Consider the following 15,563-nt stretch of genomic DNA (forward strand, 5'->3'; position numbering starts at 1 on the left):
GTTCTTCATGACCCAGTTCGGAATTCGCCACGGAGCAGTCCAGACGATGCTCTCTCGCATGAGTCGCCGCGTCCTCGCGCGCGCAGTGCGCCCCGCGCTTGTGACCAGCGTCGACGTCGATGCGCTAGAGAGTACGCTGCCGACACCGCTGCGCCTCTTTGCCTTCCAGCCCGACGTCATCGTGCAAAAGCCTCCAGCACTGCGCGCCGACGGCCCGCTCGAGCGCCTCCAAGTGCTTCGCATCCAGCTCCACCGCGCCTTTTGCGACGAGGAGATCCAAGATACGATCGCGCATGCGTCTGACCTCTCGAGCGATGGCCTTGCCGCCCTTTTGGAGCCCGAGGTCGCGTTGCCAACCGGCGAGGTCCGGCAGTCGTACGAGTTTGACCGAAGCGCGGGCATCCCAACCTCGAGCTTTGCGCACTTGGGCCAGCACTTGTACGCTGCAACCAACGAGTGGGCCCTTCGCAGCGAGTGGCAGCACGACGTCCGCGCGTTCCACGCCGTCGCCATCACGTGTGCGTGTTAAAACGTGTGTAAAGTATAATACTACGAGGGTGCTGCTGCGAGCGAACGCAAGCATTTCTACACTCTAATCCACAACTTTTTGAAGCTTTTTGTGCTAGCCCAAGAGCTCCTTCTTCCACTTGGCCACGAGTGCTTGGGACGCATTGGCCACGTGCTCGGACGGATGCTTTCGCAGCTTGTTGATGCTCCGACCGAGGCCCGTGGCCTTGAGCGTCTCGACCGTAAGCCGCATCGTGCTAAGCGCCGTGAGCATATCCAGCGCGACAAACTCGTCCAGCGCCTTCATGTCGGCCGTCGCTTCCAGAAGCGCCAGAATGCGCGACAAGTCGGCGTCCTACACACATTCACAGTCGCCACACCGAGAGCATCCGATAGCGTACAAGCAGCGGCGTTGCGGCTTCGACGGTCGCGGCCTTGGCCAGCACCTCCCGGACACTCGCCTTCATGCGGCTGCGCTTAAGGTCCGACTCTAAATGCTCGGCGCTCGCGACGCGCTGCACACGAACGGTGAGATTTCTATCGAGGCTGCATTCACATACGCGTTCGTGTTCGGTGGCCGCGAGGCGCTCGAGGTGCTGCAGAATCGACGCGTCGGCGAGCGCTGGTGCATACCCGTTGAAGCGCGGCTCGCAGAGGGTGAAGAGCGCGGCGGCAGCCTTGTGCACCAGCTCTTCCGAGGTTTCTGTGTCTCGCTGGCGCCAGCCGCCGTCCGGTTGCTGCACGCAGAGCATAAATGCGATCGAGCGCTCAAGCACGGCCTTGGGCGTGGGCTGGTAGCACTTGAGCGCCTACGCATCCCAATACGGACAGCATGAGTAGGGTGGTCGCAGCCGAGGCACTCGCTCCTACCCGGGCAAAGACGCCGATCAGGTGCACGTCGCTTCGAGCCAAGTGCGTGTCAAAGTGCTGCACCATGAAATGATACTCGTGCGGCAAGAGGTCCTATCGCAGCGACGTAAGACCAGACGGATCGCGCTATGGTACCAGTGCGAGCTGCAGCGAGCCGTGGTGGGTCAGTGTCAGCACGAGACGCGCCACCAAGTAGCACTGGTCCAAGTACTCTCTGTCCGTGAGCTCGTGCGGTGGCGCGTACGGGTACAGCGTCACGACCCATTTGAGCACCTACGCCGACGTTGAATTCCCTGGGGCATGCATATCGAAGAACGCACGCTGGCGTACGTGCAACCGATGGAAATGTCCAGGCGCGTCGCAAACCATGTGAGTGTCAGCGCGTTCGTGAGCTTCTGATAGCACGACTGCTTCGAGTCCGAGTGGGCACAGGCGGTCGCAGGGTCCCAGCCAAAGTAGTCCTAGCCCATAACAAAACAGCTACTCTCATCTTTTCCAAACGACGAGATACTACCATCGGGGTGTACGGCGTCATCTGGTTGCTCAGAAAGTAGCGCAGCTCGAGAAGCCGCGGATGCTGCATATGGCAACAGCTAAATGTGTAGGCCGACGAGATGCAATCCAGCACCTAGGCGACGTGAGGATGCGCGGTCGATGTAGTGTGTGAGGTGCGCGTACTTGCAATGGCGTCGGCGCGGTACCTGGAACCCACTCGGGCATGACCGGCGTGTCGAGGTATTGGCTCGCGAGCTGCCGCGCAAAGACCAAGATCGTGCGATGCACATCGCGTTCGGCCGTGATCTCGGCAAGGTCGCAGAGGTACTGTATTGCGTCAAGACCGCACGTGGGAAACACGTCCGGCGACTTGGCGATCTGGTAGAGATATCGCAGGCCAGGGACGAGCGCCGCCGACCGCATCTCTGCCTTCCACACTGGCTCCTTGACGATCATACTGGCATCCGCTGCCATGCTCGAGCGCTGCAGGATGCTGTGCATGATGCGCTTCACGAGGTCCTTGTGGTGCGTCAAGCTCAAGCTGAGCGTCTTCTCCACGTGCTGGCGCACGACCTTGAGGCTGCGGGCGTCGGCGTTGTCCTTGTTCTTGAGCATGAAGGCTTCGATGCACTCCTTGATCTTCGCCTCGAGCTCCGGAGACACGACCTTGGGCGCGATGATGATGGACGTTCCGCCCGCGCCCATGCGCGTCCACATGCCATTCGCCATCGCAACGGCAATATGACCTCTCGGACCCGATACTCTGGAAAATATATCATGCCACACAGGAAACCACTAAATTCGGCACCTTGCCCTTGCCGATGGCTAAAACCACGCCACCTATTTCCGAAGCGCAAGAACGTGGGGTCGCATTTTAATTTTATGGAGGCATGACCATCCATGTCGACTCGAAATTCCCACATGATAGTTGCTTCCCTCGTGGCACATTTTGCGCTGCGTGAACAAGTGTGGGAAATGGTCAATGGCGTGCATTTAGCTGGCGAAAAAGGCTGCCAAGCTGTCTAGTATTAGCACCAGATACACCCCTTATGGACGGCTCTCGGGCGCGAGGGCCATTGCTCGGCCAAGCCATGCCACAAGAGATCACATACCCATTTTTGCAACATTTATGAAGGGTCTAATGGCGAAGGAACTTTGCAAAATGAGGCCAATGCGTCGGTGTGTAGCTCAGTGGGACTTCATATGCCGAATCCAAATGGTTGTGGGATCGCCGTTTTATCCCACAACAACGAAGATTGATGACCGACGACGACGCCCCCGACACCACGGCCGTGAACGAGCTCTTCCACGCGGACAAGCGCCTGGTCGAGATCCTCCAGGAAGATGAGCTCACGGAGGAAGCTCTGGACCGCTTCCGCGCGCTCGTACGTTCCCTGCGCGTCCGAACGATACCCATCATGCCCATGTCCATGTAGCTGGATCCGTACCAGGAGCAAGGTGGTCTTCTGGACCCGATCCTCCGGGACATGGTCACGCCCGTCATGGCCCGCATCCGCTCCGTGATCCACCTGCTGCAGACGTCGTCCGAGGGCAACACTGTCGCGTTCCCGTTTCAGGTGCTCCAAGATCCGACCCAGCGCGACTTGCTCCACCGGTCCTGCCAGGTCATCTACCTGCTCTGCAAGGTCCGCGGGTAAGCATGCTCCTACTTCATGGAGCGAAAATGCAACGACTTCCTCGTAGGTACAAGACGATCGTCAAGCTGCTGTCGCATGAAGTCTCGGAGTTCGAGCCCGTGCTTCTGCTCTTGCAGTCGCAAGATCGCGACGACTGCGCGACGTGGGAAATCCGGTACGTCTCACATCGGCTTCCCATAAGAAGGTCGTCATGCTGCTGCGCAGATATGTTCTCTTGCTGTGGCTTTCAATCTTGGCCCTCGTGCCCTTTGACCTCAAGACGGTCGACTCGTCCATGAGCGGGCACGAGACCAGCGATACGGTTGCGATCGTGGCCAACATCATCACCATCTGCAAGACGTATCTCCAAGACAGCGGTGCCACGCAGCAAGCGGCCGCGCTCTGCCTTGCCCGCCTGTTGAGGTACCCGTGGATGCGCCGAGTTAGCTCCTGTAAAGTGAGACTGCCTAGCCGCCCGGACATGGAGCAGCGGTACCTCAAGATGTTTCTCGCGTACGTCAAGGACGAGTTCGAAGCTTTCTGTGCACCGCACGTTGCCGACATTTCGCCGACGCAAGCGCGCGTGCGCCAGTACCGCATTACGGGTATGTGTGTGCTTGTATCGATGTAGCACGATCCCGCCACGTGCTCATGCGCCATAGGCATCATGCTCAGCCTCTCGTACATTTGCAAGTTTACGCCGCGGGAACAGCACATCGTGCTCATGGGCGACTACTTTGGGCACGTCATGCGCGTCGTCGAGACGATCCAGGCTCACGACGCCGACACGGTCGTCAGTAGCACGCTGCACCGCAAGCTGAGCACGAAGCTGCTGCAACGCATGGGCCTTCTGTACCTCCCGCCAAAGGTCCAATTGCTATTGTCACGACTGCATCTCTCAAAGACGACATAGGTGATGGCGTGGCGCTACGCCCGCGGCTTGCGCTCGCTTGAGGTCAACTTGAACCTTGCGGGCGGCGCCCCGACACCGCAAGCCCCGACGGTGACCAGCGACAACGACGACGAAGACTTTGAGGTCCCGGAAGAGCTCGAGCAGGTCGTCGACGTGCTCCTCTGTGGCCTTCGTGACCGCGACACAGTTGTGCGCTGGTCTGCCGCCAAGGGCATTGGCCGCATCACCGCGCGTCTTCCCTACGAGTTCGCCGATGACATTGTCCAGTCTGTCCTGGAGCTCTTCGTCCCGAGTGAATCTGACAGTACGCATCATTTGGCATCTCCTTTCCGTGCAATGAGAAAACGTGCTTATTCTAGCGGCGTGGCACGGCGCGAGTTTGGCGATTGCAGAGCTGTCGCGCCGCTGTGTCTTGCTCCCGCAGCGTCTCCCAGAAGCTGTCCGAGTCGTCGGCCTCGCACTCATGTACGATGTGCGCCGCGGGGCGCATAGCATTGGAGCTCACGTTCGCGATGCGGCCTGCTACGCTGTACGGTGTCGCTCTGGCTTCCAAGAGGCTGCTATATAAATGGATATACGTAGTGCTGGCGTTTGCACGCGCGTACGAGCCGGCTCTGCTCTTGCCGTACCTCCAGACGACGTTGGCGCCCATCATGCTCACCGTATGTGCGTTTGATCGCGAGCTTAACTGTCGTCGTGCCGCGTCTGCCGCGTTTCAAGAGAGCGTTGGCCGACAGGTAGCAGCCTCCACACCCAAGAAACGCCATGAAAGAATCTGTCCTTAGGGAGTCGCCAACTTTCCCCATGGTATCGACCTCTTGACCAAAGCCGACTACTTTACGCTGGCGTCCGTCACGCATGCGTACTTGGGCGTGAGCTTGTCGATTGCTCAGTACCGTGAGTACCGCTACGCACTCATCGACCATTTGGCCAGCACCAAGGTTTGCTTGGATCATGTCGGAACGTATTGTCATGTACTATGTTGGATACTAGGTGTACCACTGGGACGTGCAAATCCGCGAGCTCGCGACCAAGTCGCTCGGACAACTCTGCGCCTTGGACCCTGCGTATGCAGTGACCAACGTGCTTCCCGCGCTACTCACGGCGAGCATCTCTCCGCTCGTGGACGTCATTGTGCGCCACGGCGCCACGATGGCACTTACCGAGGTGCGTCGCTATCCACTGCCTCCTATTTGTCTAAAATATGAATTCCCAGGTGACACTGCAGCTCGCTGCGGTCCCCGCCTTTCTGGACGGCGAAAGCATCCGACGCTTCAAGATCATTCCGATCGAGATGGACAAGCGGCGGCTGTACCGCGGTCGTGGCGGTGAAATGATCCGTGCGGCCGTCTGCCGCGTCATCGACGCTGTCAGTCGCATGGGCTGGGGCGTGTCGCTCGTCGTGCTCAAAAAGTACCTCTCGACGCTCGAAGGTCGCTTCTCGCACCCCAAACATGTCGTATCTCATGTTTTGGGTGGCACTGCGTAGAATGCATCAAGCACCCGAACGAAGACGTCCGATCAGCGGCCATTGACGCCTATGACAGCCTCGCAACGCGCTACTTGACGAAATTGCTCGCCAAGCCGGGCTCGGACGCGGCCTTGTTTGTCGCCGCGATCGTACCGCGCTTCCTCGCCAACGTGTCTTCTGGCCCGAAACAGTACAGCGCGATGCCATGGTTTATCAACCTGTATACTCTGCGTATAGGCTCTTGAACCCGAACGTGGCGACGCGCCGCGGCTTTCTTCGCGTGCTTGGTACAACGGCGCATGTCATCGGCCGCATGGATTGATGCCGTTTCTAGGGCTCTCACCGTATGTGATGCTCCAGCCGCATGCGGCTGCTTGCATCGATATCTTTGTCGTCGCCGCCGTCGCATCGCTGCACACGACGGACGAGCAAGACGCCGAGTCGCGCGTCGCGGCCATCCAAGCGCTCGTCGACTACACGACGCGCAATCGGTCCGAGCTCGAGGCAGCGACACTCGAGCGTATTCTGGATGCGCTCTTGCGGTGTGCGGACGAAGATTACGGCATGGACGAGCGCGGTGATGTGGGGTCGTGGGTCCGAAAGGAAGCGATGACGGCGTTGGCGTCGATTGCAACGACGTTCTCGCGGCCTCTGTCGGTGCTAACGACCGACGACGTTGTGACGATCCCTGGGTATGGCGCAGGCCGCGTCGTTGACCGCCGAAGCTTGTCGGGAACATCCAGTATCGTTCACGTTCAGTTTGAACGGCCGTCGCCGAGCTTCTACTACTTTGCGCCCAACGGCATTGGCATCTTCAACAGCAAGCGCATTGCGCCCCGTAACGACGCGGCCGACACTCCGATGCTGCCGGTGCTCGCCGAGCGCGTCCGGGCGTCGGACGATCGGTCGCCGCCCGCCGTGCAGTTTCCGCCAAAGCTCATGCACCGCTTTGTACGTCCCATATTGTCTCGGACCCACGTTTCCTCATGGAAGTGCTTCCTAGTGCAACGTCCTCGTGAAGCAGCTCAGCGAGAAGCTCGACACGATTCGATCGGTCGCGGGCACCATTTTGTATCAGCTCTTGCGCCACGAACCGCTGATCGAAGGCATCGCCGATCGCCCGGCCCTTGAGCGCGTCCTCGGCGACGGATCGGTCAACTGGGCCATGGCCCACGAGACGTTTCCGATCGTCATTCAGGTTCGCACGCGTGTGGCATTCCTTTCTTTCTCGTCAACCGGATGCGATGTAGTTGCTGGACAGCCCCGAGTTTATGGGCCCCGTGGTCGCGGGCCTCGTCATTAGTGTCGGTGGCCTCACCGAGAGTGTCGTACGATATCCCGCCCGTCTCGAATGGGAGGCGTCATAGAGTGGTAGGTGAAAGCGTCAAAGAGCGCGACACTCGGATGGCTCAAGACGCACGTCAAGCAGCAAGACTTTCGCATCGCGTCGCAGTTTGCGTACCGGTGCCTCGAGCTCTTTGATTTGCACACGTCGGAGGACCGCGTCGTGATCCCGCTCCTCAAGACCATGTCGGTGTGTCTCGAAGCCCAGGCACTCGCCTTCCTCCACAAGGACGGACCCCTCTTTGGCAACGCCGTGTACGACGCCGTGCGGATTCAGATCAGCAAGTCGTCCGACATGCACAAGATCAGCGCCGGTCTCTCTGGTACGCTCCCCTTGCACGACATCACATTGACCAGATTGGTAATGATTTAGTGCTTGTGGGACTTCTCCCCAGCGAGACGTCGGTCGAGCAGCGTGCTTTTCGCGGCCTCGCTGTCTTTTTGGGCCATCGGTTTCCCAAGGTCGCTCTACTCGGTTCTCATGGTATACATCAACACGATGGTGCTTTAGGTGCGCAAACTCACGGCCGAGAAGCTCTACACGCGCCTGCTCATGCACGAGGAGCTCGTGGACGAAGCCATGGTAAACGTACCACACGATTCTTGCTCCCGGCTCATGTGTTGCGCTAGTACGAGGCCATCTTGGGCACGCTGAGCGAAACAGCGTGGGACGGCGATGTACGCTGAGCGCCTCGTTGACAGAAGTATGGACGACAGCTTTTGTGTAGATCAATGTCGCTCGGACCCAGCGCGACAAGCTCCTCGATCTTCTTGGCTTGGAGAAGATCGCGAAGCGGTAGTGCACCACGCAAGTACGACGCGGACGTTTGACGATCGTGGTTTGTGTCTAGAGCGACCGAGGCCAAGGTGGTGGCGGCGCCGGCGCCGGCCGTCAACTCGTACGAGTCGCTCGTCAAGGAGATGGGCTACTAAGGCGGCGACCGTCGCTGCAAATTTACGTACGCACGGCTTGATTACATTTACTCTATTCTACGCCGATTCGCTGCGGCGGGCAATCTCCGCGAGGAGCTCCTTGGTCGAGAGCGTCTCGAGGTCGACGGCGTCGACGTTGAGCCAGTCGACGGGGTTCTTGAGGACTTCCAGCGTCCGTGCTTCCCACGAGCCTTCCTTCGGGATGTTCATGTACTCCCAGCGGGCCGTGAGCGGCAACGACATGAGGATCGACTCGATGCGCGAGCCGGGCACGTTGAGGCCAAACTTGGTGCCACGGTCGTACATGACGTTGAACTCGACGTAGCGGCCGCGACGCACCTGCTGCCAATCCTTCTGCGCCTGCGTGAAGGGCATGTCCTTGCGCTTGAGCATGATGGGCACATACGCATCCAACATCGAGTTGGCGCACGACCGCGCCATCTGGAACGTCTTCTCCGGGTCCTTGTCCATGTCATCGTAGAAGAAGCCGCCAATGCCACGGTGCTCTTGGCGGTGCGGGATGTAAAAGTACTTGTCGCACGTCTCCTTCATCTGCGGGTAGAAGCTCTTGTCGTGCTTGTCGAGCGCAATCTTGTAGACCGCGTGGAAGTGGCGCGCGTCCTCCTCAAAGAGGTACGCGGGCGTGAGGTCGGCGCCGCCGCCAAACCACGCAAGCTTCTTGGGCTTGCCGGCTTCGTCGAGGCGACCGGTCTCGACTTCAAAGTACCGGTAGTTGAGGTGCATCGTCGGTGCCATTGGGTTGCGCGGGTGGATCACGAGCGAGACGCCGCAGGCAAAGAACGGCAGCGGCTTGTTGACCTCGAGGTTGCGGCCCTGCGAGTTCATCTGGTCGACCGCACCCTTCTTGAGGTCGCCGTGGATGATCGAGACGTTGACACCGGCCTTCTCAAACACCTTGCCGTCCTGGATGACGCGCGAGCGGCCACCACCGCCGTGGCCATCGCGCTCCCACTCGTCCGTGCGGAACTTGGTGCCATCGATGACCTCCATGCCGGCGCAGATCTCGTCCTGGACGCGGAGGATCATGGCCTTCATGCGCTCGCGCATCGGCGCGTTAGTGTCAAACTCGATCGAGTCGGCCGGCGTCTTGTCCGCCGACAAGGGCGCGAGGAGGAAGTCCTTGGCGTCGACCTTCTTGGCCTGCGTCGGCGCGTTGCTGGCGCCCAGGGCCATGCCCATGCCCATGGCGGCGACGGCGAGCGTCGGGTTGACGCGGCGAAGATGAGCGACACGGCCAAACATGCTGCTTGGTGGCAGATCTAAAAATGACGGGCGTGGACGTCTGTGTGGTCAACCCACGAAGGTCCCACTAAGTGCGCTTGCTACAAACCTCTGTATAGTTTCTTCAAGTACGATCGTACTTAAGCGCAAAAAGGCGCGGGGTGTTATGGATACGACCCGATTTGTCCGTTCTTTGTAAGAGGACTTTGCCTCCTGCATGTCTTCGTGCAGCCCCATAGACAAGTTGTCCCTCTTCTGTCGTACTAATGGGCTATGGTATCGGCGAAGCGATGTGCCCGGGTAATGGAGGACGTCCAGTCGGCGGTGGCGCTTGGTTGCGAGCGGCATCCGGATGAAGGAAGAATCCCTCTTGCGTGGCGGACGCAATACTCGTCGTCGCCGATCTTCTTGGGATGCGTGGTTATGCAGCGCAGGTACATGGATGCCGCAGCAAGAGAGGGCACCTTCAAAGAGTCGTCATTGACGAACGTAGCGACATCCGTTGGTTCGTTGGTTCGTTGCCGCGAGGAGTCGGCGCAGAAAGGTCGTGTCGGCCGACTTCACTTGCCATCGGTCGTGCTAATTACAGTCGTAGTACTGCAGGACATCAAGGGTGCATGAACGATCGAGAACCGAGCGTCGCGACAGAGCGTGGGACATGCGATGCAACGGCGACGATATGATGCGGGAGGCCTCTCGAGCAGAAAGGTCAAGAGGCGGCCGCGAGAGGAAGAGGCCATGGCGTCGCCAAGGTCCAGCGTGTGGGCAGTTGACGGCAGTTGATGCAAGGCGGCAGGGGATGCGCGCGTAGGCATCCGGCGAGACATGTCTGAACCCAAAGTTGAAGTTGGACGATTGCGAGGATCATCGAGCGGTTGGAAGTCTTGGCAGCAACACTGACGCACCCTTTCGAGGTGTCCGTGCTTGCTACTGCATGCATGCCAGTCGACGACGTCGTGCCCAACAAGACGAGCATCACGAGGATTATGACGATGATAAGTGTAGCGGAGGCTTACCGGTAACGTCCCAGCTGCGTTCGCTTCACAGACAGGATATCGGACTCATCGATCGCCCAGACAAATGAACGCTTTGCCGCAATGAACCAGACCCGAGGCAATGAAGACAAGCGCATTGACGGACCATCGACCTTGAGCTTGAGCGTGCCTCCGCCGAATGCACTCGTCGTAATACTTGGCACTCGTATCGACCCCAAACATACCAGGCTCTGGACGCCGCTGACCGTTGCGCCCGTCACGACGATCAGCCTTTCGGTACATGCATCACTGTGCCCAGAGTTTGCGCTTGCTCAAGCTGCAAAGCTCTGCGCAAGGTCGAACGCCCATGTCGGCTGAGTGCATGTATCCGACTTCGCCTGCGCTGCCAGTCATCAACTCGAGCTGGTAACGAGGCTGAACCATTTCTCTGTCCAAGCGGGGCATACGCTTCCACCGCTGCCATGCGCCTGCTCAACGAAGACATGTCGAGCCCGCATACGTGGCAGAATGTCCGGATACGATGCGGAGCTTTCTGCTTCAACGTCCGGATGACGCGTGATCGAAGGAAAGATTTCGGACAGCGCATCTGGGCGGGCGGACGAGCGTCATGGACACCGGATATGGCTATGGCAAGGACGAAGAGGGCGGCGACGTCTTGACCAAGATGCGCGAAGACGAGTTCCCGCACATGCAAGGTACCCTCGCTTGCTTGCTGCCGAGGTGTTACCCGTCGAGTAGGCCACGTGTACCTCGACCACGCCGGCGCAACGATGTTCAGCGCGCACCAGCTACGGGACCACCAGCAGCTTCTGGTCACCAACCTCTATGGCAACCCACACAGCACATCGGCGCCCTCTGGCAGCGCATCGGCCGCTGCCGTCGACGATCTTCGCGCGCACCTCGCTGCCTTCTTCAAGACGTCGCTCGAGACGTACGACATTGTGTTCACGTCGGGCGCCACCGCCGGCCTCAAGCTCGTCGGCGAAGCCTTCCAGTTCACGAGCCAAAGCGCGTTTGTGTACAGCACTGACTCGCACAACAGCGTGCTTGGCATCCGGGCGTTCGCCCAAGCGGCCGGCGCGGCCGTTGTCGCCCTGCCCACGACCGCCCTGGACGCGCTGGTTGCTTACTACGCCTTGCCGGTCTCGCTTGACGCTCTGCGCTATAGGCGTCTCCTGCACTCGACGAGACCAGCGTATTGTCTTGCAACAAGGACGACGACGACGACGACGAGCCCGTGTGGCACTTGTGCGCGTTTCCGGGCGAGTGCAACTTTAGCGGCGCCAAGCACCCGCTGCACCTCGTGTCGACAATCCAAGCCAACGGCTTTGACGCGCTGGACTTGGCGCGATACGCCATTGCAGCGTCGAGCTGCCAGCCCGCACCCCGCGGTCGCTGGCTTGTCCTCTTGGACGCTGCCAAACTCGCCGCGACGGGGCCAGTCGACCTATCGACGGTACCGTGCATGTAGCTCCGCCACGGCTTATGCTGCCTAGCACACGCCGGACTTTATGGTGCTCTCCTTCTACAAGCTCTTTGGGTACCCCACGGGGCTTGGCGTGCTCTTCATCAAGAGAAGCAGCCAGCACGCGCTGTCCAAGCGCTACTTTGGCGGCGGGACACTGGCCACGTCCTTGGCGTCCTCGCTACTGTCGACGCCGCGACCTGAGATGCACCGGCAGTTTGCCGATGGCACGCCGTCCTTTCTAAGTCTCCTCGCGTGTCGGTTTGGATTCGCACAGCTCGAGAAATTGGGTATGGACGCGATTGGTCGCCACGTCAGTGCGCTCACTGCGTACCTCGTGCGGGCGCTGACGTCGCTGCGTCACGGCAACGACCGCGCCGTGTGCGTCATCTACGGCGACCACCACCACCGACCGGATCTCGACCACGGGTCGATCGTCGCGTGCAATTTTCTTCGACATGACGGGTGATGATAAATCGCCGAATCGGGTCGGACTCAACAAGTCGTGCTAGGAGCGCTGTGGGCTACTCGGAAGTGAGCGCGCTTGCGTCGTTGCATCAGATTCATCTGCGCACGGGCTGTTTTTGCAACCCTGGCGCGTGCCAAAAGCACTTGGGCTTGTCGGCCAACGCTCTCCAGACACACATCGAGCTCGGTACCCACATGGATGCGGTGTAGCGTGGTACGACGATTGCTGGACTAGGTCACACGTGCGGCGACGCCATGGACGTCATTGACGGGCAGCCGACCGGCGCCGTCCGTGTCTCTGTCGGGTACATGACCACGCAAGACGACGTCGACACGTTTCTCTCGTTCGTATCCACGTACTTTGTCTCGGCGACATTACCCGTCGTGCGGCATGCGCCACCAGCGACGCCTCTCGGCGTGTACGTTGCGGCGATCACGCTCTTCCCAATCAAATCGTGCGCGGGGCTCTCGGTGGCCTCGTGGCCTCTGGGGCCGCGCGGGCTCCTCTACGACCGCGAGTGGGCGATCGTCGACCCTGTCTCGGGCAAGGCGCTTCGGCAAAAGGACACCGCGCGCCTGACGCAGATTCGTCCAAAGATCGACTTGGTTACGAGTGAGCTTGTGCTGCGCTGCGGCGCGCTTGCGCCACTGCGGCTGCCACTGACGTACGCGCCGTCCACACTCCAGGTCCCTCGTGCGATTGTACTTGGTCGGCTCACGAGCCGCGGTGCGTAGCGTCTCACCGTGTGCGCCACAGCGTGCGACGGCAGCCTGTACGACAGCCTCGTCGCATCGTGGTGCACCAAGGCGCTCGACCGGCCGTGCACACTGGCGCGCGTTGCACCGACGGCGACGACGGCCATTGGCTTTGCCAACGAAGCTCCGTACCTGCTGCTGTCGCGCGGCAGTGTCGCGGACATGAATGGCCGCATGAAGACGCCCGTGTCGGAGGCGGTCTTCCGCGCCAACATTGTCATTGACGGCTGCGGCCCGTACGAAGAAGACGCGTGGAAGGGCGTGCGAGTGGGGGAGACGCGCTTCGATGTGCTGGGGCCGTGCAGTCGCTGCAGCATGATCAACATTGACCCGACGACGGGCGCCTTCTCGCCGGCGCCACTTCAAACGCTCGCGAGCTACCGCCGGGAGCGCGCCAAAATCTTTTTTGGCCAGTTTTTGCGCCAGCAGTCGACAGCAGCGGCGATCCTTACTGTCGGCGACCCCGTCGTTGGCGAGCGGTGACATCCAAGGGCAGCGAGGACGAGTGCGGCAGAGCAAGGAGGACGACGCGCAACGCAGCCAAGGACAACTGCGTCGTGCCGACTTGTACGGTATTTACACTCTGCTCTTTAACTCTTCTGTACTGTACACTACTGCGCCTATGGTCTCGCCTTTGCTTCTACAACTAATCTGCAACTAAACTGCAACTACTAAACTACTCGACAGATACAATTCTACTAGCTACGATTCGGCCTAGGCGTACGGCCGGTGGTGCGACGGACCCGCGGCCGTTTGCGCCATAAAGTCGAGGACAATGTGGTAGAGCCCCGACTCGTCGATGGTCGGGCGGTTGGGCGGCCCTTGGAGGTACTCGACAAAGTGCTTGTGGCACTGCGCCGCGTATGCCGCGTCGTTCATCTTGAGCTGCGAGTAGAGGTCGGCGAAATTCGGAAAGATCTCCATGACCAGGCGCATCTCGCCTTCTTCGCCGTCGTCGTCCTCAATAACCTCGAGCATCTCGGTCACGACCTCGCCTGCGCAGCGCTCCAAGCCTACGCGATACGGTGTATCAGCGCTACGTTCGCGACGAGAGGCGCACCGAGAAGGCCGTCGCGCTTGATCTTGAGTTGCTCAAAGGCCGCCTTGTCTTGCTTGGCCGCGGCGACGCTACCGAGCTCCAAGCCCGCAGCCTTGGCCTACGATCCCGATACGTCGCAAGGGTCCTCGACACGTCAAACAACGCACCTCGGCGTCGAGCTGCGCAAGCATCGCGTCGGGGAACGGAAGCCGTGTCTCGGGCTCGGAAAAGTCGCCGGTCGCGAGGATGTACTGGACAAGGCTCTCAATGTTGTAGACGACGATCGTGCCGTTGGGGCGCACAAAGCGAAACTACATGGTGGCATGAGAGGTCGGTGGTTCGATCCTTCAACGTACCGTGTGGGGCCCGAGCTCCGTGAGCATGATCGGGTCGACCGTGTTGAGCCCGCTCGAGGCCTTGGTCGTCTTGGTCGTCTTGCGCCACCAGTACTTGGCCTTGGTCTTCTTGCCCTTCTTCCTCTTCTTCTTGCTCTTGCCGACCGCGGATGCATGCGCGCGCTTGGCGTACTGCATCTGGCGCTGGAGCGCCTGGTGGAGCTCGAGCTTGGAGAGGTGGCGGAAGTACTTCATGCCCATGACCCGCGCGAGGCCGTGGAGCTCGTCCATCGACGGGCACGATCGCGTCTCCATGTGTCTGGGAGGCTGTAAAAACGGAATGACCAACCTTTCTTCGGTCGCAGCTCAACCGGTTCTTCGACTCGCGCGACTTGCGCGCTGTGAAAAAGCCTTCAACCTTAAAGATTGGCCGATTCGCTTAGATAAGTACACGCCGTCGGAACAACGCGACAGTCTAATCGCACGCCACCGTAGCCGCCGACGCTTGCCACGCGAGAGGGCTCGGCGGCGCGACTCCCACATGCGATCGCTCCCAAGACGAGGACCGATGGTACAACACAATCGCTACATGACCAGGAGGTCGGCTACGACATCACTCGTCCTACGCGCGCGTTGCCGGTGCATATGCGAAGGATTTGTAAGCGGCAAGATACGCAACCGATCGACGCCACGTTGTGCATGACCGGCTGTATGCGTTGTCGACAGTACAAGGCGCACTCAGCGAGCAACAAGGCCGGCGCGACCGACGCGTCTTTGCTGCAATGCGGGGTAGACATGGTCGCGCAGTTGGCCACGCTGGGCCAAGTATGTGAAGTATGTGCAGGATGCATCATCGTTGAAGCGCCGACATGAGCTTGCCGTTGGGGTCTGATCGCACTGGCTTCTCCATACAGATATGTAATGAAGGTGGCGATTCTTGACGTCATCTTTCATGTGTCCGATGTTTTTTGGGTGTTTCTAGCCAGCTCAGCCACCCACTGCTTTTTTCGGACGTTTTATGGGAATACCTGTTGAAACCCATGCACCGTGCGTTCTGATTGGTCATCGAGTATGACAGGGGCGACGCCGGGTG

At 60.0% G+C, this 15,563-nt stretch overlaps 7 protein-coding genes across 7 annotated transcripts; 4 read left to right on the top strand and 3 right to left on the bottom strand.

Annotated features, from left to right (window-relative positions):
* The first annotated feature begins 24 nt into the window (after positions 1–24).
* Positions 25–613, top strand: SPRG_02560 (hypothetical protein). Its single transcript, XM_012341129.1, has one exon. The coding sequence runs from the start codon at positions 47–49 to the stop codon at positions 527–529; it is 483 nt and encodes a 160-aa protein (XP_012196519.1). The 5' UTR covers positions 25–46; the 3' UTR covers positions 530–613.
* Positions 504–2,628, bottom strand: SPRG_02561 (hypothetical protein). Its single transcript, XM_012341130.1, has 8 exons — positions 2,056–2,628; positions 1,892–2,005; positions 1,698–1,838; positions 1,513–1,650; positions 1,378–1,470; positions 1,068–1,316; positions 909–1,022; positions 504–862 (listed from the first exon to the last, which is right to left on the bottom strand). Exons 1-8 carry the CDS (start codon positions 2,599–2,601, stop codon positions 623–625), a joined length of 1,635 nt encoding a protein of 544 aa, XP_012196520.1. The 5' UTR covers positions 2,602–2,628; the 3' UTR covers positions 504–622.
* A 503-nt stretch (positions 2,629–3,131) lies between these two features.
* Positions 3,132–8,216, top strand: SPRG_02562 (hypothetical protein; the record flags this gene model as incomplete). Its single annotated transcript, XM_012341131.1, has 23 exons — positions 3,132–3,257; positions 3,309–3,526; positions 3,577–3,684; positions 3,735–3,932; positions 3,981–4,114; positions 4,172–4,377; positions 4,423–4,726; positions 4,782–4,958; positions 5,005–5,159; positions 5,208–5,363; positions 5,416–5,589; positions 5,639–5,855; positions 5,912–6,083; positions 6,131–6,180; positions 6,228–6,844; positions 6,897–7,091; positions 7,144–7,221; positions 7,269–7,560; positions 7,611–7,699; positions 7,749–7,820; positions 7,868–7,915; positions 7,966–8,033; positions 8,089–8,216. The coding sequence occupies 23 exons, from the start codon at positions 3,132–3,134 to the stop codon at positions 8,168–8,170; spliced, it is 3,936 nt and encodes a 1,311-aa protein (XP_012196521.1). The 3' UTR covers positions 8,171–8,216.
* Positions 8,163–9,452, bottom strand: SPRG_02563 (hypothetical protein). The gene has a single exon (XM_012341132.1). The coding sequence runs from the start codon at positions 9,431–9,433 to the stop codon at positions 8,228–8,230; it is 1,206 nt and encodes a 401-aa protein (XP_012196522.1). The 5' UTR covers positions 9,434–9,452; the 3' UTR covers positions 8,163–8,227.
* Positions 9,453–10,346: 894 nt separating this feature from the next.
* Positions 10,347–10,692, top strand: SPRG_19432 (hypothetical protein; the record flags this gene model as incomplete). The annotated part of the gene is made up of 2 exons (XM_012341275.1): positions 10,347–10,430; positions 10,489–10,692. Coding segments are annotated over 2 exons (288 nt in total), but the record flags the coding sequence as incomplete, so codon positions are not given.
* A 192-nt stretch (positions 10,693–10,884) lies between these two features.
* SPRG_02564 (hypothetical protein) lies at positions 10,885–13,738 on the top strand. Its single transcript, XM_012341133.1, has 7 exons — positions 10,885–11,102; positions 11,146–11,528; positions 11,576–11,863; positions 11,904–12,337; positions 12,385–12,527; positions 12,576–13,042; positions 13,076–13,738. Exons 1-7 carry the CDS (start codon positions 11,015–11,017, stop codon positions 13,577–13,579), a joined length of 2,307 nt encoding a protein of 768 aa, XP_012196523.1. The 5' UTR covers positions 10,885–11,014; the 3' UTR covers positions 13,580–13,738.
* SPRG_02565 (hypothetical protein) lies at positions 13,616–14,808 on the bottom strand. The gene is made up of 4 exons (XM_012341134.1): positions 14,492–14,808; positions 14,303–14,446; positions 14,157–14,253; positions 13,616–14,109 (listed from the first exon to the last, which is right to left on the bottom strand). The coding sequence occupies exons 1-4, from the start codon at positions 14,783–14,785 to the stop codon at positions 13,811–13,813; spliced, it is 834 nt and encodes a 277-aa protein (XP_012196524.1). The 5' UTR covers positions 14,786–14,808; the 3' UTR covers positions 13,616–13,810.
* Positions 14,809–15,563: the final 755 nt, after the last annotated feature.

Source organism: Saprolegnia parasitica (assembly GCF_000151545.1).
Source record: "Saprolegnia parasitica CBS 223.65 unplaced genomic scaffold supercont2.6, whole genome shotgun sequence".
NCBI classification, from domain to species: domain Eukaryota; phylum Oomycota; class Saprolegniomycetes; order Saprolegniales; family Saprolegniaceae; genus Saprolegnia; species Saprolegnia parasitica.